Source organism: Oscarella lobularis, chromosome 19 (assembly GCF_947507565.1).
Source record: "Oscarella lobularis chromosome 19, ooOscLobu1.1, whole genome shotgun sequence".
NCBI lineage: Eukaryota > Metazoa > Porifera > Homoscleromorpha > Homosclerophorida > Oscarellidae > Oscarella > Oscarella lobularis.
Window position 1 is genome coordinate 2,113,795 of NC_089193.1, and position 25,056 is coordinate 2,138,850.

Here is a 25,056-nt window from a genome sequence, read left to right on the forward strand (position 1 = left end):
CGCGTGGGTGTTTTGTGCAGTACGGATTCGTTTCGGTAAGAAAGAGCTCAGGGATCGTCGCTAGAGAGACGTGAGGGTTCGAAGAATGGCTCGACGCCGCCGGTCGCTTACCGTACAGCTTCTTCGTCCACCCTGACCCCCCCGAAACGGCAAAATGACAAAAGCGAATGTAAGATGACTCTCTTGGGGGCCATGGGCGATCGTTACGGCGAACGACGACATCGTCTAGAGTCTGTTTGACGTCGTCTAGAGTCTGTTTGTCGTCGTCGAGTTTTAGTTTGGCTTCGGCGTATCGAAACGAAGCTAGAGACGCGTTCGTCTCTCGGCTACGCGCTGTCTAGATCGCAGCGGGGCCCCCGTCGGGGTTTTCTATAATAGTGCACGTTGCGCGGTAACGTTTCGACGCATAGTTGAGCGTCCCCGGTGTTGAGATGGTGTATCGTGATACTCTATAAGAAGGCCTTAGTCTAGCATCATCATCATCATTCTCAACTGTCAACCTACTGCTATGACATCAGTCTTTCTGCTACTCATCTCTGTTTCATCAGCAGCAAGTCTCTCCCTATATGGCGGCGGCAGTGTCTCGTCGTCGTCGTCGTCGTCGTCGTCGTCGTCGTCGTCGTCGTGGGGAGAGTGGGGAGAGTGGAGTCCGTGCTCAAGCACATGTGGTGCCGGAACAAGAGTGCGAACGGGTTCTCTACGTCATTGCTGGACGAACAACGGCGATTGTCGAACGATTCGAGTTCGTCAGTCATCTCGTTGCAATACCTGTAGCAATCCCGGTGGGTACACTCATCTCTTTTCTTTCTTTTGAATTAATCATTCTTTTCTAATAGTTGTGACGTGGGGTTCTTGGAGTAGTTGCGGTGCGACGTGCATAAGGAGTCGCGTTGGCGTTGAAACGTGCTCTTCCAAGGATGGCTCAGCTGGATGTGAAGGTCGCAAATTGACAAGGAAGTCTTACTGCTGCTTCAATTCAGGTCAGTCGTACACACGTAATCTAATTTCTATTCTAATTGTATTGGAACTATTCTAGTCGTTTGGAGCGAGTGGGGTCGCTGTAGCAAGTCGTGTGGCGATCGAGGATTGCGCGTTCGTACGGGAGAGAGACGATGCACAAATAATAATTGGTGGTTATGTGGTCGAAAGTTGCATCAATTGCAAAGATGCAATCGAGAGAAACCCTGCTCTATAGGTTCGTAGACGAAATACACGTAGTCGGTTATCATAATGTAGCATTTGTGTATTTAGAAACGACGACGCAGTCTCCGACGACAAGTCAACCATTTACGACGGCTCAAGTCGTTACAACGGAGTTTCCTACGACTTTAGAAGCGACTACGGAGTCTCCTACGACTACGGAGTCTCCTACGACTATGGAGCTTACTACGGAGTCTCCCACGACTCTAGAAGCGACCACGGAGTCTCCTACAACCGTAGAAATTACAACGGAGTCTGCAACAACAATAGAACCTACGACTGCTCAAGTCACAACAGAATCTCCTACAACCTTGGAAGCTGCAACAACAGAACTTCCTACGACTCTAGAAGTGACTACGGAGTCCCCTACAACAGTGCAACCTACGACTTTATCTCCCACGACTGCTCAAGTCGTTACAACGGAGTCTCCTACGACTCTAGAAGCGACCACGGAGTCTCCTACGACCGTAGAAATTACAACGGAGTCTCCCACAACCTTAGAAATAACCACGGAGTCTGCAACAACAGTAGAACCTACCACTGCTCAAGTCACAACAGAGTCTCCTACAACAGAACTTCCTACGACTGCTCAAGTTACAACTGAGTCTCCTACAACCGTAGAACTAACGACAGAGTCTGTAACGACAGTAGGAGCCACAACGGCTTTTCCTACGACGGTTCACGTAACGACTGAGTCTCCTACAACAGTGCGACCTACAACTCTATCTCCCACGACAGCCCAAGTCGTCACAACGGACTCTCCTATGACCTCAGAGATAACAACCGAGTCTCCTACAACCTTAGAAGTAACGACAGAGTCTGCAACAACCGTAGGTCCCACGACTGCCCAAGTCGTCACAACAGAGTCTCCTACAACCTCAGAGATAATTATAGAACTTACAACAGAGACTCCTACAACCTTAGAAGTGACGACAGAGTCTGCAACGACAGTAGAACCTACGACTGCTCAAATCACAACAGAAGTGACGACAGAGTCCCCTTCAACAACAGAACTTCCTACGACAGCCCAAGTCGTCACAACGGACTCTCCTACGACCTCAGAGATAACTACGGAGTCTCCCACAACCTTAGAATTAACGACGGAGTCTCCTACAACCTTAGAAGTAACGACAGAGTCTGCAACGACAGTAGGACCCACAACGGCTTTTCCTACGACTGCTCAAATCACAACAGAGACTCCTACGACTTTAGAAGCGACTACAGAGTCTCCTACAACAGTAGAACCTACGACAGCCCAAGCGGTCACAACGGAGCAGTCTCCTACAACCGTCGAACCGACGAATGAGACGATGACGACACCAAAATGCGTCGATGGGACAAGCGAAACAGATTCGTGCAATCGCTGGTGCTACTGCTCTCATGGCGAGTATTCGTGCTATCGTATACGAAAGGAAGTTCTCTCTTTAACCAAAGAAGAACGAATTCGCTTTATCAACGCCTACAAACGTCTTTTCACCGATCCCGCTCTTCGTCCTCGCTTTCTCGCTCTCATTGACGGTCATTTTGAACTCTTTTTCGACGGTCTTCACAACGACATCTATTTCTTGCCGTGGCATCGATGGTTCATACTCCAAATAGAAAATCTTCTACGAGAAATCGACTGTCGCATAACGCTACCCTATTGGGCGTGGAGTCTGACAGCAAACGATCCGTGGAATCAACCGTATTGGGCAAATGATAGTACGTGGTTTGGAGGAGACGGCGTTCGAGAGACGCCGGGTGGAGCGCCGGGATGCGTTCAAACGGGACCCTTTCGCGAAGGCGAATTCCAATTGAGTTCGACGTCATTTATTCCATGTCTCTCGCGCGATTTTTCGCCCGAACCTCTTCCAAATGAACTCATGGTCAATATCGTTCTCGATACGAGTCCTGACGATCCACTCAACTTTTTATTTGGATTAGAAGTGAGTCTTCATAATCGCGTTCACTGTCAAATTGGCGGCACAATGTGCTCGTTTCATTCGGCAAATGCACCGGAATTTCATCTTCATCACGGTTACATCGATAAAATTTGGTACGATTGGCAAGTGAAAAGTTCTCAACACAAAGAAGCAATTTACAGTTTTGATACGACTCCCATGCAAAGTCGAATCGATTCGACTATTCTCTTGGCCGGAGGAGCGAGTCCAGCCGATTTACACGACTCCAATAATCTTCCGGGTGGAGTCAAAGTTCGTTACGTCGAACCGACTCATCATAACGCCTATTTGGTTCGTCAGACGGGAGCTCGTTTGACTCCTAATCAATTGAGGAGTGTGCCCCAGGTTCGGCCCGCTCCCATGTCCGAAGAAACGTTTGAGCTTTTTGGTATTACGGGCGATCGAATGAAAGAGGCAATGGCTAAGGATATGGCTATGATGGGAATAGCCAATAGTGGAGAAGATCGCGATAACGATCCCGTTTTCAAAACGAGAGAAGATACCGAAATGGGATTTAGTGTGGGTGACGTCATGAAAATGGCAGCGTAGCACAGACAGACTCGAACAAAAATCTAGTTAATCGTTCATGGACCTTTTCAGATTGATTTGCACATTTTCACGCGCACCAGACGCACATAATATATAGTCGAGGCACGTGTCTTCTAGCTGCTGTCCCGTATTAGTTTGCGCGGACCGACCCTAATAAGAAAACGTTCGAGATGTCGTCGTCGCGGCCGCGAAAACGGTCCCACCAGTCGCTCGAGTCGTCGGATGATCGAGATGAATCCGTAGCCATGTCGTACGAAGAGTCTAGTGGCGATCATTCGCAGCACAGTCAAGCGACGAGGGTAAAACGAAAGAAATGGAGCTTTCAGATGTCTTACGACGCGATTATAAAGCGATCGGAATCACAAAACGGCATAATCGAGCGATTGGAAGTAAAAAACTTTATGTGTCATCGTTTTTTGGAACTCGAACTCCATCCTCAAGTAAATTTCATCATTGGAAAGAACGGAAGTAAGTGAGGCCCCTTTTGAGGGACGAGCGAACCTATCATTGTCTATGTCTATAAAAGGTGGAAAAAGTGCTGTTATGACGGCAGTTATGATAGGACTCGGAAGTTCGGCTGTGACGACGAGTCGAGGACAAAGTTTGAAATGTTTCGTTAAAAATGGAGAAAGGTATGTAAGAATTAATCTATTAATTTACATGTATTAATTAATTATTTTTAGAACTGCCGTTGTTACCATTCAATTGAGAAATTCGTCGTCGGATCCATTTCAAAAAGAGAAATATGGAAAAAGTATTATTGTGGAGAGAAGAATTTACAGTGATAACAGACCTGGCACCTTTACAATAATGAGTGCAAATAGTAAGGAGAACGATACGTTATGTATTTACTACTTTCCTTATTGTCTCCTTATTTTTTTAGGAAAAATTGTTTCTAAAAAGAAAGAGGATTTGCAACGTGCTTTAGATCATTTTGGTCTCATGGTAAGACACTACACTCCTCTATTATATATAATATCTCTGTTTTTTTTATAAAGGTTGAGAATCCTGTTTGCCTTTTGACTCAAGACACAAGTCGCAATTATCTTCATTCCTCTTCTCCCAAGGATAAATATAAGGTGATGATGATGATGTATTGGAACCTCTCTCTCAAATTGACGTCATTTCTCTTTTTAGCTTTTTATGAAGGCAACTCAATTGGAGACATTGAACTTGGATTATAAATTGATATTGGAGAATGTTGCTATTCAAGAAGAAACGCTTGAAACAAAGAAAAAGGTTTTTTCTCTTTCCTTTAGCTAATAAGTAAAGACTCTCTCTCTCTCTCTCTCTCTCTATTGTTTTTTTTAGGGTTTGCCACGGCTGGAACGGGAAGTCGTTCAATTGGAAGATCGCGTGAAAAGTTTGGACGAATTGGATCAGATGGTTGAACGCTGCCAAAAAGTGAAACATGAACTCGCATGGGCTTACGTGAGAGACCAGGAAAAGGTAAATCAAATTACTATTTATTATCACGATACCCTAGTGAGTTTTAGGATGTTGAAAAACAAGTTGGAACCGTGGAGAAATTGGAGTCAAAGGAACCGGAATTTATTGAGAAAATTGACGATTTGAAGGTTTTTTAAAAAACGAGTTTTTCCTCTAATAATTGAATTCCAAGTCGGGGTTTTTACTTTAGGTGAAGGAGTCGGAAGCGTTGTCTGCTCACGAAGTCGTTGAAAGTGAATTGGAGGTGATGACGAGGGAATTGGAAAGTGTGGCGGAGGAAAAAGCCAAAACGAAGGAAGAGGAGAAGAAAAGAAAGGATGCTTACCGCCAAGTTGACGTATGAATGATCAGATGATCTAAGAGTTATGTTTGTTATGTGCTTTTATTAGAGAGAAGTGTCTCAATTTCGGCGAGATATTCGCGATGCTGAAGGAGATAAGATAAAGGCGGAGGAGAAAATCAGAGAAATGGAAATGCTGTTAGTAGAAAAATGAAATAAAGAAGACCGTGTCCAAATTTCTTTCTAGTGCTAGTCGCGATTTCAAAGCTGAAAAGGAAGCGCGAGAGAATCGAATAGGCGAATTGAGACAAGAGATCAGTAGTTGCACTGAAGAGGGCCAATCATTGAGCGCACAAAAGCGTCGTCTTGACGACACGTTGACCGAGTTGAATGGCAACATTTATCAATTGAGGTACTAGAGTAGACTACGTTATAACTCCTCTTTTTTTACCAGCGTCCTATTATTGTTATTTTAGACCAAAGATTGATGATAAGAGAAGGTTGATTAATCGGCACGAAACGGAGCTTCGTTCTTTGGAACAAAATCGTGCCAATGAATTGCGAGTCTATGGGTCGTGGGCTGAGTCCGTCGTTCAGGATATCAGCCGCGAAACGGGCTTCAGAAAAAAACCCAAGGGTCCTATTGGTAAGAAATCACGCTAACTCCTAAATTGTTCCATCGTTCCATACATATCAGGTCGATATTTGAAATTGAAAGAGAGTCGTTGGGCTGCTGGGCTTGAAGAAGCTCTTGGCGATTTGGTCTATTCCTTTTGCTGTGAAAGTGGACATGACTATCAACTTCTTCAGCGCATTATTAGTAGGAGATGCCAAGGCAAAAGGCCGTCGATTATCATTCAAAAATTTCAGGTACGAATCACTCCTCCCTCTAATAATTAAAATAATATATATGGCGATTTTTTTAGAATGAAGCGTACAATATTCGAGCCAATGTTAGTGTCACAATTCACTCTATTCTATTATCATCGTCATCGTCTCTTTACTTACAGCTTCCTCAATGCAGAGAAAAGACGTTTCTTGACGTCGTTCAATGCACTGATCCCGTCGTTTTTAACGTCATTGTAGATCAGGTACATATCCTCCTTCACTTTACGTAGAGTATCTCTTTCAAGACTCTCTAGAAAGCGGTTGACCAGATGCTTTTTATTGAAGACGCGACGAGAGCTCAAAGGGTGATGCACCAAGAGAAACCACGCGGAGCGAAAGTGGTCAGCCGCCCCCCGTCCATTGAGCATCTCACTCAGACAGCAGAACAACTGATGATGTATTTTTTAGGCATTCACTGTCCAACGGGATCAAGTCTATGGTGGCAGCACAAATCGTTTCTATTCGGGAAGAGACGTCCCTGCCAAAGTTCTTCATCAATCGGTTGAAACACGAATAGCGTAAGAAAAAAAAACTCACTTCGCGATTTTGACGTCATTAATTAATGATCGCATTTAGAATGGTTCGAGACGAGTTGCGAAGAGTCAATGACGAATTGCGTCAACTGATGGAGCAGAAGCATGCAGTGGAGAGAGAAAAGAGAGATGCTGAGGATGCAAAGCGTCGTTGTTTGCAGCAGTGTCACCAAAATGAAAATCAAATGAATAGAATGAAAGAGGTAAAGCGTAAGGAATGATTAAATCTCTTTGTCTCATCACTTTTCTTAGGAGTTGTGTCAATTGGAACTCGTTGAAGATGAAGAGGGTCCAAGTGATTTAGCTGCCTTGGTCAGAATAGTCCATCTCATTTTGTTTTGTTACCCCCTACGTTTAGTTTACTCTTTTAGAGAAGCCACGTTGAGGAAATTGAAATGGCAATTTTGACGTTAACTCAAGAAGTAGACTTACCTCCAAGACTTGCTTGTGTATAAAGAAAGAGTGCCTTGTTTTCTTTCTTTAGAGCACTGCAAAAGAAAGCGAAAGGGATATGCGTGCCGAAGAAAGAGAAGCTCAAAGGAGACGAGTCAATGATGTGATGAAAAAGGTTGATGATCTCATGGAAGCGATGGAGTCGAAAAAGAACGACGAAGAAGCAGCTTTAAGTGAATTGGAAACGATCAGGGCTCAACTTGAACGAGTACGAACACGTCATCAGAGATTGAAAGATAAAATTGACGAAGAGAAAGGAACCTTGGCCAATCGTCGAGAACAACTTGAGGTACTTTAGACGGAAGGTTTCATTAATTAATTAATATATTTGTGGGTTGGTAGGAATTGATTGCGAAGGCCAACCGTATTTGCTCCGATCGTATTGAAAGCGATAAGACTCCTGACCAATTGAAGCGTGACGTGTCGAGAATCGAAGCGTCTATTCGACATCGGGAACAAACGTACGTTTCTATGTGCTTCTAGAAATAGTTGCTTGAGGTGTAGCTGGTTTATCTTGTAGGCAGGGGAACAGAGAGGAAATTCTTCGCAGATGCTTTGATGCACGAAAGGCATATAAAACGACAAAGAAAAATATTCTCGCAACGGAACGCTATCTTGAGGTTTGTATTTGAATCTGATTGATTCATGATGATGATGGATGATTTTAGAAAATGAATGAGGTGATGGAATTGCGAAGGAAAAATTTCGCTAGATTTCGTAAAAGTTTGGCGTATCGCGCTCAAACTGTCTTTACTCTCATGGCAAGTCAGCGCAATTACACTGGCCACATGAGGTTTGATCATAAGAAGAAGGAAATCATACTTACGGTACGTAGAGACAGTGTGCGGTAGGGGGAGTAGAATATAAAGCCTTTTCTCTATAAGGTGTCAACAGTCGAAGAAGATCGAAGTGGAACGGCTGATATGAGAGCTTTGTCAGGCGGAGAGCGTTCCTTCACGACCGTCTGCTTTGTTGTGTCGCTGTGGGTTGTGCTGGATTCGCCGATCCATATATTGGACGAATTTGATATATTTATGGTATGGTTGGTTCGCGAGTAGTACTTTAATTAATTAATCATCTTCTTCGTTTTTCTATTACTGTAGGACATGGTGAATCGACGGGTCAGCATGCGCATGCTTGTCACAGCTGCTCAAGACAACTCAAGCAAACAGCACATCTTTTTGTCTCCGCAGGATATGAGGTGAGTAGCGGATTGGGGGGGTAGGGCTATGTTTTTGCTACTTTCTTACGTGTTTTAGTGCTTTTATTGGGGGTCCAGGCGTGAAAACGTGGCGTCTACCTGATCCAGAAAGGCATTGATTGATTGATTATTTGAATAGTTAAATTCAACTGTTTTGCGTTGCGTTATGAGAGTAAGATAATGATATTATGCGTGGTTTTGCCGTTGCAGCGTCGAATGGGCTTGCGAAGAAGACATCCCTCTGTCGCCAAGAGGCTAAATAGGCGTCACCTCTGCAGAGGCTATAGAGTTGCCTCCCCGCGTAAGGCAGAGCACTGGCGGGTAAATCAGTGACGCCCCTTGGAATTGCACCTGTGAGTGGACTGACATCCCAGCTGCCACTCGCAGTCCAAGGCTCGGAGCCAGGAGGTTAAACGGGCTCATCCTCCGCGGGGGAGTACGGAGTGACCCCTCGAGTCCGTCGACTCACAGCAGGTGCCCACCTGGCCTTACCCCCGTCTGGGGGGTGAGGGGGTGGATAGAAGAGAGGGAAAACTCTGCTCGTTTTTATGTACATCCGGGACTTTATTAAATAAAATTTTGACATGACACATCCTGCTTTTTATTTTTCTATCGTGGCCCTAACTGCCGCGCCTAGCTAGGACCACGTGAGGCACGCGCGCGCGCGATTGTAATATGCGCCTACTAGTAGCAAACATCAAAGTGCGAAGTTTCTGCGCCAGGAAAAGAACGTAGAGGATAATTGCCGCCGCCGGGTTGTTGAAGAGGTGCCGCCGTCGCCGCCGCCGTCGCCGCCGCCGTTGCCGGTATATTTCCACTTCCACTTCCGACGCCGACGCCTCCAGCGTATAAAATTGAATTTGGTAATGGATAGAACTGGTGAGCAGGTACAGTTGGAATTGTTGATGATGGAACTTGAAAAGGCGCCGACAAGACAAAGGAGATGCTGGACTGCCGTCTCTTCGAAATGCCCTCATCATCGCCATTGTCATCATCTTCTTCTCCTTTTTTATCTACAGTAGATTGTAAAGAGAAAGATATTCATTTTACTGTAGTTGATGATGATGTCAATAGCATACCTTTTTTATAATGAACTGCCAGCTTCATTTGCAGTTGCTTTTCCATTGCTTGGCAACCGTACATCTCACCAAAATAGAGTACGTAATCACCAAGCATCAATAGTAAAAGATGATAGGACCCTATGGAGAAGAGAGAAAGTGAAGAAAATAATAAATTTGAATTATAATTTAGGGTACCAAAACTTGGAGCACTATTCAATGTGAGATCCCTTACGAGAGATGTGACAAAGAAAGACCATCGAAGATAAAACTCTCGCGCTGACTCCTCATCAGACAATCCGTAGTCGTTAACCAACTGTCAATGAAATAGTTAATGAATGAATGAACTAAAGTATACGCTTTCTTGCTTGCCTTTGCAATTGTCTGATTCATAAGACGAGCAAGCCACTCGACAAAGTTCTCCAAATACGCTTGCCTTTCAAGCAATCCGAAAAACTCTTCAAAGTCTAAATGACACTCAATGCAGTTTCCTCTACGTTATGTTATTTTGGCTTACGTTGCTTGGGCATTTTAGCAGAAGGACGTTCATCATCATCTTCTTCTTCTTCTTTGACGTCCTTTTGGTCCTTCACAGCCCAAAGACATTGATCCGTTATTGCTCCAATGTCTATCTCTTTCCAGTCAGACAACATTTGACAAACGAGCTCCGAACTTCGAAGGACATTGCGAGCAGCCTTTACCCCCCCCAAGAGTCAAAGCAATTGCATCTCTCCTTATATATATGTATGTACTTGGCAAAGATGAATGAGTGATGTTCGTCTCTTCAACGTTTTGCAAAACGATCTAGCAACTAGTGGGGAATACAAATTTGCTACTACAGTATCAATTCACTTTAATTAGTTAAACAAACCATTTAGTTTCTGATGAGCCAGCGAATTGGGCAATCCCTGCAGTGCAACGAGGATCCACTGTTCAAATTGAAGAGAAAATTGTCGAATTATTTGAGCCAAACTGAATAAAAAAGTTCAGGTCATAATAAATAAATAAATAAATAAATAAATAAATATGTAAATAAATAAAGGTGTACTCTAACCTTTCCGGGAGAGCTTGCAGTGCAGAAGGAACGAGTACGGAAACAATAACCTAATTCCAAGGGGAAAAGTAGCACAGTACCATGTCATGATGATGATGATGATGATGATGATGATGATGATGATGATGTAGCTACCTTATAGAGAATGCAATCACAAACAGCAATGACGTCCTGAACAATTTCAGATTCCAAGATTTTCAATAGATGATTTGGCATGCCTTGCCAAAAGTGAATCAAAAAATTCTGTACCTAAATAAGGGAGGAGTGACCCTACTAACTACTAATATACAGTAGTTGAGAAAAGATAAACGTGTGTGTACGTCATCGAAATTGGCTCGGACAACGGTATCCAATATTCGCTGACAATGAGCTCTGTACATCATGACAAACGTCTCGACCTGACATGACGAAGAAATGATAAGAAAGCATTATGCATATGTATCGTACGTACTAAGACTTGAGGAACGGAGTCTGGCAAAGTCAAGTTTGACGCTTGAGGAAATTCTGGTAAGAGGTTACTTGCCTTTGAGCCTCCTCCTCCTCCCCCTCCTCCTCCGGTGGAGACCTATATAGAAAGAAAGAAAGAATAGTAGGATAGGACAGGTAGCACAGGTAGCCAGTGACAAATTTAGGACTTACAAGAAGGAGAGAACCCGCGTCTATGCCGTTTTTTCGCGATGACATGACGGAGGAATAGTTGGCAAGAGGTGAGAAAAAGGAGTAGAGAGGAGCGTGCGCTCGTTCCATGTTGTGCTGCACGTGCAGAAGAAAAGTGAGAAGAGGATGTTGCTTTAGCGTCGCGTCTATAATAAGATTAGGAGAGACTCCATAGACATAGGGATTCAGCTCGCACAATTAGCACAACGATCCGAAAGGACGACTTAGTAGATAAAGACTGTCGTTTAGAGAGAGTTGATGTGATCACAAATGAACAGATAGACTGTACAGTGTACAGTGTACAGTATGTGTACGTCGTTCCGTCAACAGGAAGGAAGGCGCTACGCAAAACGCGTGCATGCGTCGTTAACGTCGCTTAGTCACAGGCTCATTTCCTTCGTTCCTCCTCCTCCCTCATGTCTACAATCATCCTCATCCTCATCATCTACGTCTATGTCTGGGTATAGAGAGAAAGAAGGACAAAGAGAACGACTCTGTGGCTCTTCTCTCTTCTCCCAAATTGATCTTCATCAACGTGGATCGCTTCGATTTGACGATTTCGTACGATTGTGTGACCAAGTGTTCAACGAAAACGACGACGAATCGAAGCAATTCGATCGCAACGAAATGGTCGCCATTTTCCAAATTCTTGACGATGATCGCGATGGAAAAATCGATCGTAACGATTTTGTCGTCGCTGCAACGAGTCTTCGTGGCCGCGGCGGCGCTGAAGACGACGAAGAAGACGATGATGATGATGATGATGATGATAATGATGACGTCGATTGCGGGGGCGGGGCTTTTTGGGATCCTCCGCAACAGCAGCAAGAATACAAAGAAAAAGACGACGAAAGAGACGCGTTGGCTTGGGAAACGTTTATTGGCAGCTCAAAACGAGCTGCTGTTGCAGCAAAGTTGAGAAGGTTCGTTGCATGTTGACATCATCGAACACTTGGACTTACTCTCTGCCTTTTAGTCGTCCCCATTTGTACGATCTTTGGCGAGAGCTACGATCGAAACGTCCTGAGTTGATTGACGAGTTCGAAATTGTCGTCAGAGAGCTGGCCTGCGAATTCGACGACAAAGTCAACGGACTACATGAACAAATCGCGACGCTCACGCACGCTATGCAGAGGTGACGCGCCAATTGATCGATCCAGTACTGTAGTACAGTATCATCATACACTATGTGATATAGGCTTACGGACAGGTATGAGAGCAAAGTCAGAGCTATTGAAAAGGAAGCACAGGAGCAGATTGCTACGTTGGAGAGACAGCTAGAAGAAACGGTAATTATATACCCTAATTGATTTTATGACACACATTTAATGATGATGTGATGATGATGTAGAGTTCACGAGAAAATAAAGCATTGAGCCGAATCGATACTATGTCCAGTACGCTAGAGTGTCGAGATATGGAATTGGAAGCGTTGGAATGCAAACTCCACGAGGTACAGAAAGCATGTCACTCTGTAGCCATTGGTCATTGATTGATTGATTGATCGATTGATCGATTGATGAATGATAGGCTCAATGTCGTTTCGTTGACGTTCAGCAACGATGCATCGAAGCAAAGACGTTGCAACGCAAAGCAAAAACTGAACTTGAACTGATGGTATCGTACCAATGAATGAATGAAGTTACCAATCTAAGTATAGCCTTTAGACTGAACCAACGTTAAAAGTTCGATTAGAACGCGTCGAAAAGCTTTTGTGTACAGCCCAACTGCGTGGGAATCAGCTGGAAGCACAACTAAGAGAGAAAAAGCAAAGAGGAGAGGAGACAAGGAGTGAACTTGTAAGCTTAAAGACTCACCTAAGTTTCTTACAGTAAGTCGACGGAGAAATTTCATCTTCAGAAGCTCTACCACTCTCTCTTTAACTCTAGGAACGAAAATAATGAATTAATGAAGATGAATCGAGAATTAGCTGACGGCAATGTCGTCACAGCTACTACGACTACGACTACTACTACTGCTACTACTACTACTACTATGGTGGCTACTATTCCTACTACTACTAGTGCCGCCGTTCCTGATTTGGTACAAGGCATGCAACAGTGTCGTCGTGTAGAGCCAATTCCGTCGCCCGACGCAAAGACAACTGAAATGAGAAAATCGCTGTTTGTTAGAGGCAAAGCGCCAAAATTCGCCGTCATTTGGACGTGCGATCGTCTCTATAAGGAAATTGAATACGGAAGCGGAGAAAGCGACGACGAAAAATTGTGCAGTCGAAGTCGAACAATTGACGGCTACGATACGTGCAGTCTAATCAACGTGTCAAGAAGCAGAAGCAGTCCACTTTTAGAAAGAGACAATACTATGACTACTTATCATCAGCAGGTACGCGTGCACGTGTACAGTAGACAGTAAAGGATGTGATAGATAACGATTGTCTACTATAGCACGTTTACAAATTCGTCTTGGTGGGTGATCCCGGTGTGGGAAAGAGTAGCTATTTGAGACAGGTGTGCTACAACGAATTTAGCTGCACAACGCAAACAACAAACGGTTTGTGAAACATCCTAATGATCCTCCCCCTATGACTGATCTCAAATTATTAAAGGGTTTGATTTTGAAATATTGAACGTAGCCGTTGGGGATGAGCTCGTTCGAATTCAACTCTGGGATACGGCCGGACAAGAGAGGTTTATGGCTATAACCAAATCTTATTTTCGAAAGGCAAACGGAATTATCATTGTCTATGACACGACCAACTTGAAATCAGTTTCAAGTTTAGAAAAGTGGTTAGAAAAGGCCCAGGTATCATCACTAGTGCATAGAAGGGAAATAAATAAATAAACTGTACTATGATGTTGAAACAGGAAAACTGTCCCCTATCGACGAGTATAATGCTAATTGGTAACAAGGTTGATCTACTAAAATGCAGTAGTGATGATGATGATGATGATGATGATGATGATGACTTACCGGCGGAGATGACGTCGACGACAGAACGTCGTGACGTGACGGCATTTGCTCAGGTTAGGGGGGTTAGACTTGCAGTTCGTGTACGTTCATCATCATCTTCTTCTTCTCTCTTCTTTGACAACAACAGATGCATGGTTCACTCTTCTTTGAAACTAGTTGCAGAACAGGAATCAATGTCACAGCTTCTTTTGTTGAATTTACCAGGTTCATTTACCCCCTTAGGATCCATTAAATTCATTGACTGATTGATTTTTAGATTGGTTTTGCATAGAGAAGAATTTCTTGCTCATCAAGCCAAATTCTCGTTTTCAGACGGCAAAGAGAAAATTGTACAGCTGAAATCGTCGAAGGAAAGAGAAAAGAAATCATTCTGTAGATGCTAAACATCTTGACATTTATTTATTTATTTTCAGTCAGTTTTATTGTGTGTGTGTGTGTGTGTGTGTGCTACAGTTAGTGTCTAGTGTCTAGTCTTTGCGCAGAGGAAATGTGTGCGTTTCCACTCCATCTTTCGTAACTACCTTAATGACTAACCCGTCACCTGTGTAAATATCTCGTTCTGCAGCGGCTGTAAAGACGTCTTTGATGAGAGCAATTGCTTTGACGGCGTTCAACGGTTCTCGTTCTATATTCACTTGATTTTTAAATCCAATCTACATATAATCAATGTGAGGTTTCTCTAAATTTTTCCCTTCCTTTGAATCTACAGTATAGTATACTGACTTGATTGTCTAGAAGAGGCTGGAGGAGATTTGCTGCCGTTCCTCCAGCTCGAAATACTTCTCTTTCATATGATCCAACGGGATCGAAACTGTAGATGGCACCTTTGCCTGTCAAAAAATCAATCAATACAAATAACAAATACTGTAGATAAAAGTGTCAGTGATTACCTTCGCTGTCCAGCCCTGCAATGACGTTGTACGTATAATAAGGAAAGAAGCGCTTGTAATAGAGAATCGTCGAAAGCATTTGAGCAACGGCACTTGAACTCATGTCCTTATGATGGGCATATTTATACGTCTATACACGGACGATTGACGTGGTTATGCAGCTAGTGGCTCCTTCTTACCTGAAGTCGTGATGCCAAGTGTTTGTTCAACGTCAGACAATCGCCTTGAAAGCCGCAGCAGCCGAGGATCGTCGAATCAGTCCTAAAATGCACAAAAACAAGTCGACTTGTCACCTTTCTCGAAAAATTCCAACGTACAGCGTGTAAATCTTCGGGACGTCGCGAGAATGAATACGAAATCCTTCGCTGAGACGCGTGTCGCTCGCGATAAGAGCAAAATCGTCGCCCGAAACGCCGAAAATCGTTCTATATCCATCGCTGAGTAACGAAAACGTACAAACGATTCATTCTTCGTACCCGCCGTTGAGAACGTAAGGAGAAAACCTCGCCATCCTTCGCTTTTATCGATGAGCACGCGCAGTGTTACTAGGTGATCACGCGCAGCAGCCTACATAGACTTCCGAAGTGGGTCTAAATGAGCACCACACGGAAGCCATCGTCAAATATCTTCGCTTCGCGCGTTTTAAGCGCGCACAGCGCATCAAAACCGTCGATTCGGCGTTCGACGATTTAAAAGAAAGCAGGTAGGGTAGAGGCCGGTAAAGGGGGACACCCCCTAATGGGGGACATAGGTTTTTAGCACGTTTCCCACGCTGCAAACGCTAAAGAGTTGGGCCAACTGGTTACTTAGTCGAAGCCTCAGCGACCTTGCTTTGGAGTCGTGTCGTCGCTAGTTCGATATCAACCGATTCGCTGACGTTAAGACCTCCTCGGCGATTTCGAAACTTTGGGGCGTGGCAACTAGTACCACACAGAAAATTTGATCACTTTCGCTGCTCCGGTGATGTGCTCTAGCTTGGCAGTAACTGGTTGCACAGCATCCAAGACTTTAATTTTCGTGGTCATTTTTAGTACGTTTATGCACGTGGAATTAGAGTAGTGGTGCTGTAACTATAACGTTATGTAGCGCTAGTAGTTGGCAAAAACGTATTTGATGCGTTTTGTGCAGAAAATCGGGCAAAAATCGGGCAAAAACGCGAGTGTCCCCCTTTAGGGCCCGGACAAATATCAACCCCCCAATAGTGACATCACTAATTGGCCGTTTTTGGGCGAACGCGAAGTCGGATCGAACAGCCGATAGTTGCAAATTGAAGCTGAATAATTTCTGCTTACGACGTGTTTTGTTTCATTTAGATCGAGCACGTAGTTCCGCTGCAGCACGACGTCAAAGTTAGGTGTCCCCCTTATGGGCTCTCTACCCTACGTGCAAGAGATGTCTACAACGTGCATTCTACGCGTTTTCGTCTCGTCTAGATTGACGGAGGAGACGTTTACAGCCGAAGAACTACGGGACATGTTATTCGGTCTTTGCGCCGTTGTCAAGGGCGACGTCGAATCGGAACTGATTCATACGACGCATACGAACGTTCTTCTGCTACGTCAAGTTTTTCGTCAGGCGGAGAAATGGCATCTGAAGTTGAGTGCTGACGTTTCTGAGCTCGAGAATCAGTACGATGACGATGAAAAGTCAATTTTTCGTATTTGTGATTTATTTCGAAGGGAATTGATTGATGAAATTGCTCGATTTGCAGAGAAACAGTTTGCTTCTTCTGGATTAGGATCTGCAACAGCTTCAAAGGTTGCACCACAGGGAGGGGGGCAGACAACTATAGAATAGAATAATGTATTATGTACGTAGACTCTTCCAGCAGCCAAGACGAAATTGGAGCCGTTGAATGAGGCTGGTGGGAGTGCTCTTCTGCAGATGGTTAGTGTGGACTCACTGTGATGATTTCTTTTGATTCTATATATCTGTATAGGAAATTTCTCGGCTGAAAGAAGAGAATGAAAATATGAAGGAACGAATGCGAATGATAGAAGGAAAGGTAAGGAAAGAGGAGACTCTTTCCTATTGAACTACAATGATTATTTGTTCTTTTTTTTAGGCTCATGATGCATTGGAAGAAAAAGGGAAATTGAAGAGTCAATTAGTGCAAGCTGAAGCAGCTCTAAAAGCAAAAGAAACGAAATCGGTATTTAATTAAAAAATCAGTCAGAAGATAGTTTTATGAGATATTGTCTTGTTTTCTAGTCAGCGGCATCGGATGTTGTTCCAACAACCTCTTCACAATCAAAAGCAATTCCAGTTTCAAGTGGAAAATCTTCTGGGGGTGAAGACAATGGAAAATTGAGGGAAGAATTGGGAGAAACGAAACACGAATTGTTGGCTATCAAAGCTAAGCTTGAAAATGCTGAAAAAGTTTGATTTTTCGTACTTGGAACTAAGTAGCGAAAAAAGTGGATAATGATTTTAGGAATTGGAAAAGAAACTCGGCGAAACGGCTCAATTTACAAACATGAAAAAAATGCTTGCAAAGAAAAACGAGCAATTAATTAAAAGATCTTCGAAGTCGTTTAAAAAAGTTAGCACTACATCCATCTTCAATCAATTATTCAGTGATTTTGATTTGGCATCATCTCATTTTCTCTAGATACGAACCAGATGCCGAAATATTATAGATGTCATCTGTACTCGAGTGTGTTAGGACTGGTCGTTTTAGAAGACGCACTGCTTGCTTAGATTAGTAGTACTCGTTTATTAATTAAAAGTGTACGTGCAACAAAGATTCGAATTTTCTTTTCTGGGCGTAATCGGAAATCACCAAATTTGGCGAACCTAATTAATACCGCACACACGGAACACTGTCCAAATTACTTTCTCATCTAATCAAATCGTTCGCAGCTGCCAAACACTAATTACGCTGCAGCAGCGCGTCATCGGCCCTTTGACGCCTCGCGCACCAAGCGAGAGCGCATCGCACACAAAATTTCATTCTCTCGCGAGCGCGTGTCCGGACTCATTCGGCTGGACGACGTGGCGAACGTCGAAGCCACACAGCGCAGCGCGGTAAGTTCAGCCAGAGTGCTCGCGTGCAATTGCAGCGTCCCTTTGTGCAGATCGCGCGAGAGAACGCGCGCGAGGCACGCACGAAGCACGCGTCTCTCCAACGCCGAAACTGTAAGCCAATCGCGTCTATTCACTATGCAGGCGTCGAATTCTCCTTCCAGATCGTTCGCACGCGCGTGGACGCGGCGAACGCGAGACGACACGACGCGCCGTCGAGTAGAACGAAGATCGAAGAGCTCATCGGAGCGAAGAGGACGTCGCAAGGTAAGCGGGGGAATTTGTAGCTCCTTTTTTTCGCTCGCGCGCGTTTGTTTCTCGCGGACGCGTGCATGTTTGTGTTGGTGCGTGTTTATCCCCTAGGCCGGAGCCCCCAAGCGCATTCCATCCACGCACAACGCTAGCTAGGACTAATGTCTAAACGATAATCGTCCCCCCTTAGAGAATCCTTTCAGTGTTGTTCGTGTGTTTTGTTTCGAGAAGTCGTGTTAGGCTACGTCATTTCCGTTTGGCGAGCGGCTATTTTTAGCGACTTTTGTAGTTAGGGGTTTCGAGACGCTCGCAATGACGCACCCCGTTCCGGCGAATGGGCGTGCGTCACGATTAGGATAGGGAAGAATATAGAAAAGGGAAAAAGCAGTGGTGCATTTAGGATGCTAAAAGACATTTAGAAAAGAGGAAGCATCCACCAAAGCTTTAGGGGTCCAACACTTCAGCTAAACACGTGCAAAACTCTCGCTAACCGCCCCCATACTATTCCTTTACGTATTCCTATTCCTATTCCTATTCCTATTCCGGGACAATTTGTCCTGCGACAATTTTAAAATTGTCCTGGGGACAATTTGTCCTGGGGACAATTTGTCCTGTGACAATTTGTCCTAGGACAATTTGTCCTGGGACAATTTTAAAATTGTCTTGGGGACAATTTGTCCTGTGACAATTTGTCCTGGGACAATTTGTCCTGGGACAATTTGTCCTGGGACAATTTGTCATGGGGACAATTTGTCCTGAGGACAATTGGTCGTGGGGTCAATTTGTGCTGGGACAATTTTTAAAATTGTCCTGGGGACAATTTGTCCTATGACAATTTGTCCTGGGGACATTTTCTCTTGGGACAATTTGTCCTGGGGACAATTTGTCTTGGGACAATTTGTCCTGGGACAATTTGTCCTGGGGACAATTTGTCCTCGGGACAATTTGTCCTGGGGACAATTTGTCCTCGGACAATTTGTCCTGGGACAATTTGTCCTGGGGACAATTTGTCCTGGGGACAATTTGTCCTGGGACAATTTGTCCTGGGACAATTTGTCCTGGGGACAATTTGTCTTGGGACAAATTGTCCTGGGACAATTTGTCCTGGGACAATTTGTCCTGGGACAATTTGTCCTAGGACAATTTGTCCTGGGACAATTTGTCCTGGGACAATTTGTCCTGGGGACAATTTGTCCTGGGGACAATTTGTCCTGGGACAATTTGTCCTTGGACAATTTGTCATGGGACAATTTGTCCTGGGGACAATTTGTCCTGATGACAATTTGTCTTGGGACAATTTGTCCTGGGACAATTTGTCCTGGGGACAATTTGTCCTGGGGACAATTTGTCCTGGGACAATTTGTCCTAGGACAATTTGTACTGGGGACAATTTGTCCTAGGACAATTTGTCCTGGGACAATTTGTCCTGGGACAATTTGTCCTGGGACAATTTGTCCTGGGGACAATTTGTCCTGGGGACAATTTGTCGTGGGGACAATTTGTCCTGGGGACAAATTGTCCTTCACAATTTGTCCTGGGACAATTTGTCCTGGGACAATTTGTCCTGGGGACAATTTGTCCTGGGGACAATTTGTCCTGGGGACAATTTGTCCTGGGACAATTTGTCCTGGGACAATTTGTCCTGGGGACAATTTGTCCTGGGACAATTTGTCCTGGGGACAATTTGTCTTGGGACAAATTGTCCTGGGACAATTTGTCCTGGGACAATTTGTCCTGGGACAATTTGTCCTAGGACAATTTGTCCTGGGACAATTTGTCCTGGGACAATTTGTCCTGGGGACAATTTGTCCTGGGGACAATTTGTCCTGGGACAATTTGTCCTTGGACAATTTGTCATGGGACAATTTGTCCTGGGAACAATTTGTCCTGGGGACAATTTGTCTTGGGACAATTTGTCCTGGGACAATTTGTCCTGGGGACAATTTGTCCTGGGGACAATTTGTCCTGGGACAATTTGTCCTAGGACAATTTGTACTGGGGACAATTTGTCCTAGGACAATTTGTCCTGGGACAATTTGTCCTGGGACAATTTGTCCTGGGACAATTTGTCCTGGGGACAATTTGTCCTGGGGACAATTTGTCGTGGGGACAATTTGTCCTGGGGACAAATTGTCCTTCACAATTTGTCCTGGGACAATTTGTCCTGGGACAATTTGTCCTGGGGACAATTTGTCCTGGGGACAATTTGTCCTGGGGACAATTTGTCCTGGGACAATTTGTCCTGGGACAATTTGTCCTGGGGACAATTTTTCCTGGGACAATTTGTCCTGGGGACAATTTGTCCTGGGGACAATTTGTCCTGGGGACAATTTGTCTTGGGACAATTTGTCCTGGGAGAATTTGTCCTGGGGACAATTTGTCTTGGGACAATTTGTCATGGGAAAATTTGTCCTGGGGACAATTTGTCCTGGGACAATTTGTCCTGGAACAATTTGTCCTGGGACAATTTGTCCTGGGGACAATTTGTCCTGGGGACAATTTGTCCTGGGGACAATTTGTCCTGGGACAATTTGTCCTGGGACAATTTGTCCTGGGGACAATTTGTCCTGGGACAATTTGTCCTGGGGACAATTTGTCCTGGGGACAATTTGTTCTGGGGACAATTTGTCCTGGGACAATTTGTCCTGGGACAATTTGTCCTGGGGACAATTTGTCCTGGGACAATTTGTCCTGGGGACAATTTGTCCTGGGGACAATTTGTCCTGGGGACAATTTGTCCTGGGGACAATTTGTCCTGGGACAATTTGTCCTGGGACAATTTGTCCTGGGACAATTTGTCCTGGGACAATTTGTCCTGGGACAATTTGTCCTAGGACAATTTGTCCTGGGGACAATTTGTCCTAGGACAATTTGTCCTGGGACAATTTGTCCTGGGACAATTTGTCCTGGGACAATTTGTCCTGGGGACAATTTGTCCTGGGGACAATTTGTCGTGGGGACAATTTGTCCTGGGGACAAATTGTCCTTCACAATTTGCCCTGGGACAATTTGTCCTGGGACAATTTGTCCTGGGGACAATTTGTCCTGGGGACAATTTGTCCTGGGGACAATTTGTCCTGGGACAATTTGTCCTGGGACAATTTGTCCTGGGGACAATTTGTCCTGGGACAATTTGTCCTGGGAAAATTTGTCCTGGGGACAATTTGTCCTGGGGACAATTTGTCCTGGGACAATTTGTCCTGGGACAATTTGTCCTGGGACAATTTGTCCTGGGGACAATTTGTCATGGGACAATTTGTCCTGGGACAATTTGTCCTGGGGACAATTTGTCCTGGGACAATTTGTCCTGGGACAATTTGTCCTTGGACTATTTGTCCTGGGACAATTTGTCCTGGGACAATTTGTCCTGGGACAATTTGTCTTAGGACAATTTGTCCTGGGACAATTTGTCCTGGGACAATTTGTCCTGGGACAATTTGTCCTGGGGAGAATTTGTCCTGGGACAATTTGTCCTGGGACAATTTGTCCTAGGACAATTTGTCCTGGGACAATTTGTCCTGGGACAATTTGTCCTGGGGACAATTTGTCCTTGGGACAATTTGTCCTTGGGACAGTTTGTCCTGTGACAATTTGTCCTGGGACAATTTGTCCTGGCACAATTTGTCCTGGGACAATTTGTCCCCAGGAGAATTTGTCCTGGGGTCAATTTGTCCCCAGGACAAATTGTCCTGGCACAAATTGTCCGGGCACAATTTGTCCTGGGACAATTTGTCCTGGGACAATTTGTCCTGGGGACAATTTGTCCTGGGGACCATTTGTCCTGGGGACAATTTTTCCAGGGGACAATTTGTCCTGGGGACAATTTTTCCTGGCACAATTTGTCCTGGGACAATTTTTCCTGGGGACAATTTGTCCTGGGGACAATTTGTCCTGGGGACAATTTTTCCTGGCACAATTTGTCCTGGGACAATTTGTCCTGGGACAATTTGTCCTGGGGACAATTTGTCCTGGGGACAATTTGTCGTGGGGACAATTTGTCCTGGGGACAAATTGTCCTTCACAATTTGTCCTGGGGACAATTTTTCCTGGCACAATTTGTCCTGGGACAATTTGTCCTGGGACAATTTGTCCTGGGGACAATTTGTCCTGGGGACAATTTGTCGTGGGGACAATTTCTCCTGGGGACAAATTGTCCTTCACAATTTGTCCTAGGACAATTTGTCCTGGGAGAATTTGTCCTGGGAGAATTTGTCCTGGGACAATTTGTCCTGGGACAGTTTGTCCCCAGGACAATTTTTCCTGGGGACAATTTGTTCCCGGGACAATTTGTCCTGGGGCAATTTTTCCTTCTACAATTGTTCCTTGAAATTCTAAGTTAATTCAGAATAAATTCTGCATTAATGCAGAATAAATTCCCGATTTATTCTGCATTAATTAAGAATTAATTCTGCATTTATTCAGAATTAATTCTGCAATAATTGAAAATAAATTCTGCTTTATTTCAGAATAAATTCTGCATTAATCTAGAATAATTTCAGAATAAATTCTGAATTAATTGAGAATAAATTTCGCATTTATTCTGCAATAATTGAGAATAAATTCTGCATTAATTCAGAATAAATTTTGCATTTATTCAGAATAAATTCCGCATTTATTCTGCATTAATTTAGAATTTATTTTGCATTTTATCAGAATTAATTCTGCAATAATTCAGAATAAAATCTGAATTAATTCAGAATTAATTCTGAATTAATGCAGAATTTATTCTCAATTAATGCAGAATTTATTCTGAATTAATGCAGAATTTATTCTCAATTAATGCAGATTTTATTCTGAATTAATGCTGAATTTTATTCTGAATTAATGCAGAATAAATTCTTCATTAATTCTTCATTAATTCTACATTAATTCAGTATAAATTCTGAATTAATTCAGAATAAATTCTGAATTAATTCAGAATAAATCCTGCATTAAGTCAGAATAAATTCTGTGTTTATTCAGAGAATGTGAGATTTTTTCGCGATGTTTTAGCGCGCGTTACACTCGAAAAGCCCTGCTCGTCGTTCGTCTCAAGTGCATCGCTTAGCGAGCGAGTTTGAGGTTCTTGATCGACTTCTTGTCGTGTTCCGTCACTTTCTGAACGGTTATTGCTAAGTTTTTCGTCGTCATGGCGTTTCGGGGTGTACGAGCGATCTTTTAGAACGATCGCCGACGTATCGTCGACTCACGACGGAGCGCCTGTCGTTTTCTTCACCTTACATACGATCATGGATGCTTCATGGCAGCATAGCTCTCGTAAAGAATATAGAATGTTGAAAAGAAAGCTGAAGCACCTTGTCTACGTAAGTTCACGATCTTTTATTCTGCATTAATTCAGAATTAATTCTGTATTTATTCAGAATTAATTCTGCATTAATTCAGAATAAATTCTGCATTAATTCAGAATAAATTCCGCATTTTTTCTGCATTAATTCAGAATTAATTCTGCATTTATTCAGAATAAATTCTGAATTAATTCTGCATTAATTCAGAATTAATTCTGCATTTATTCAGAATTAATTTTGCATTAATTCAGAATAAATTCTGCATTAATTCAATATAAATTCTGCTTTAATTCAGAATAACTTCTGCATTTATTCAGAATAAATACTGCATTAATTCAGAATAAATTCTGCATTATTTCAGAATAAATTCTGCATTAATTCAGAATAACTTCTGCATTTATTCAGAATAAATACTGCATTAATTCAGAATAAATTCTGCATTAATTCAGAATAAATTCTGAATTCATTCAAAATAAATTCTGCATTAATTCAGAATAAATTTCGCATTTATTCTGCATTAATTCAGAATAAATTCTGCATTTATTCAGAATAAATTCTGCATTAATTCAGAATAAATTCTGCATTAATTCAGAATTAATTCTGAATTAATTCAGAATAAATGCTACATTTATTCAGAATAAATTCTGCATTAATTCAGAATAAGTTCTGCATTAATTCAGAATAAGTTCTGCATTAATTCAGAATAAATTCTGCATTAATTCAGAATAAATTCCGCATTAGTTCCGAATAAATTCTGCATTAATTCAGAATAAATTCTGCTTTTATTCAGAATAAGTTCTGCATTAATTCAGAATAAATTCTGCATTAGTTCAGAATAAATTCTGCAATAATTCAGAATAAATTCTGAATTAATTCTGCATTAATTCAGAATAAATTCTGCATTAATTCAGAATAACTTCTGCATTTATTCAGAATAAATTCTGCTTTAATTCAGAATAAATTCTGCATTAATTTAGTATAAATTCTGCATTAATTTAGTTTAAATTCCGCATTTATTCAGAATAAATTCGGCATTAGTTCCGAATAAATTCTGCATTAATTCAGAATAAATTCTAAATTAATTCAGAATAAATTCTGCATTAATTCAGAATAAATTCTTAATTAATTCTTAATAAATTCTGCATTTATTCAGAATAAATTCTGCATTAATTCAGAATAACTTCTGTATTTATTCAGAATAAATTCTGCATTAATTAAGAATAAATTCTGCAATAATTCAGAATAAATTCTAAATTAATTCAGAATAAATTCTGCATTGATTCAGAATAAATTCTGAATTAATTCTGAATTAATTCTGCATTAATGCAGAAATTATTCTAGATTAATGCAGAATAATAATGGTTCCTAATTGTGTTACATATTCCTAATTACTTTTCTTAGGGGCATAGGGA

The 25,056-nt window shown here is 42.8% G+C and overlaps 6 protein-coding genes across 8 annotated transcripts; 4 read left to right on the plus strand and 2 right to left on the minus strand.

Annotated features, from left to right (window-relative positions):
- The first annotated feature begins 12 nt into the window (after positions 1 to 12).
- Positions 13 to 3,805, plus strand: LOC136198573 (mucin-22-like). Its single transcript, XM_065988560.1, has 5 exons — positions 13 to 169; positions 467 to 782; positions 837 to 980; positions 1,037 to 1,195; positions 1,252 to 3,805. Exons 1-5 carry the CDS (start codon positions 155 to 157, stop codon positions 3,687 to 3,689), a joined length of 3,072 nt encoding a protein of 1,023 aa, XP_065844632.1. The 5' UTR covers positions 13 to 154; the 3' UTR covers positions 3,690 to 3,805.
- Positions 3,806 to 3,807: 2 nt separating this feature from the next.
- On the plus strand, positions 3,808 to 9,081 carry LOC136198572 (structural maintenance of chromosomes protein 6-like). Its single transcript, XM_065988559.1, has 28 exons — positions 3,808 to 3,988; positions 4,040 to 4,157; positions 4,216 to 4,321; positions 4,373 to 4,512; positions 4,573 to 4,634; positions 4,688 to 4,768; positions 4,827 to 4,928; positions 5,001 to 5,138; positions 5,186 to 5,266; positions 5,329 to 5,475; positions 5,528 to 5,616; positions 5,666 to 5,830; positions 5,895 to 6,064; positions 6,116 to 6,288; positions 6,345 to 6,371; positions 6,429 to 6,509; positions 6,561 to 6,647; positions 6,715 to 6,824; positions 6,883 to 7,042; positions 7,092 to 7,151; positions 7,211 to 7,261; positions 7,324 to 7,581; positions 7,635 to 7,753; positions 7,813 to 7,912; positions 7,961 to 8,119; positions 8,177 to 8,329; positions 8,396 to 8,493; positions 8,552 to 9,081. Exons 1-28 carry the CDS (start codon positions 3,860 to 3,862, stop codon positions 8,610 to 8,612), a joined length of 3,225 nt encoding a protein of 1,074 aa, XP_065844631.1. The 5' UTR covers positions 3,808 to 3,859; the 3' UTR covers positions 8,613 to 9,081.
- Positions 9,038 to 12,394, minus strand: LOC136198587 (transcription factor RFX4-like). 2 transcript variants are annotated; one of them, XM_065988574.1, is made up of 13 exons: positions 11,459 to 12,394; positions 11,245 to 11,408; positions 11,057 to 11,170; positions 10,926 to 11,003; positions 10,741 to 10,854; positions 10,606 to 10,655; positions 10,423 to 10,523; positions 10,304 to 10,362; positions 10,069 to 10,246; positions 9,924 to 10,018; positions 9,750 to 9,867; positions 9,573 to 9,692; positions 9,038 to 9,506 (listed from the first exon to the last, which is right to left on the minus strand). In XM_065988574.1, the coding sequence occupies exons 2-13, from the start codon at positions 11,350 to 11,352 to the stop codon at positions 9,178 to 9,180; spliced, it is 1,464 nt and encodes a 487-aa protein (XP_065844646.1). In that variant the 5' UTR covers positions 11,353 to 11,408; positions 11,459 to 12,394; the 3' UTR covers positions 9,038 to 9,177. The 2 variants fall into 2 exon arrangements, with proteins under 2 accessions (XP_065844646.1, XP_065844645.1); XM_065988573.1 differs by having other exon boundaries at positions 11,245 to 12,394.
- Positions 11,621 to 14,733, plus strand: LOC136198575 (ras and EF-hand domain-containing protein homolog). Its single transcript, XM_065988562.1, has 12 exons — positions 11,621 to 12,185; positions 12,239 to 12,397; positions 12,461 to 12,551; positions 12,614 to 12,715; positions 12,793 to 12,879; positions 12,930 to 13,093; positions 13,152 to 13,605; positions 13,668 to 13,773; positions 13,829 to 14,025; positions 14,088 to 14,246; positions 14,321 to 14,397; positions 14,450 to 14,733. The coding sequence occupies exons 1-12, from the start codon at positions 11,716 to 11,718 to the stop codon at positions 14,574 to 14,576; spliced, it is 2,193 nt and encodes a 730-aa protein (XP_065844634.1). The 5' UTR covers positions 11,621 to 11,715; the 3' UTR covers positions 14,577 to 14,733.
- Positions 14,582 to 15,914, minus strand: LOC136198595 (proteasome subunit beta type-1-B-like). Its single transcript, XM_065988584.1, has 6 exons — positions 15,560 to 15,914; positions 15,401 to 15,508; positions 15,263 to 15,344; positions 15,084 to 15,213; positions 14,917 to 15,023; positions 14,582 to 14,846 (listed from the first exon to the last, which is right to left on the minus strand). Exons 1-6 carry the CDS (start codon positions 15,592 to 15,594, stop codon positions 14,661 to 14,663), a joined length of 648 nt encoding a protein of 215 aa, XP_065844656.1. The 5' UTR covers positions 15,595 to 15,914; the 3' UTR covers positions 14,582 to 14,660.
- Positions 15,613 to 17,827, plus strand: LOC136198592 (leucine zipper transcription factor-like protein 1). 2 transcript variants are annotated; one of them, XM_065988579.1, is made up of 9 exons: positions 15,613 to 15,786; positions 16,397 to 16,711; positions 16,763 to 16,841; positions 16,902 to 16,970; positions 17,023 to 17,088; positions 17,149 to 17,235; positions 17,295 to 17,462; positions 17,518 to 17,625; positions 17,695 to 17,827. In XM_065988579.1, exons 2-9 carry the CDS (start codon positions 16,449 to 16,451, stop codon positions 17,746 to 17,748), a joined length of 894 nt encoding a protein of 297 aa, XP_065844651.1. In that variant the 5' UTR covers positions 15,613 to 15,786; positions 16,397 to 16,448; the 3' UTR covers positions 17,749 to 17,827. The 2 variants fall into 2 exon arrangements, with proteins under 2 accessions (XP_065844651.1, XP_065844652.1); XM_065988580.1 differs by having other exon boundaries at positions 15,620 to 15,786; positions 16,517 to 16,711.
- The last annotated feature ends 7,229 nt before the right edge of the window (positions 17,828 to 25,056 follow it).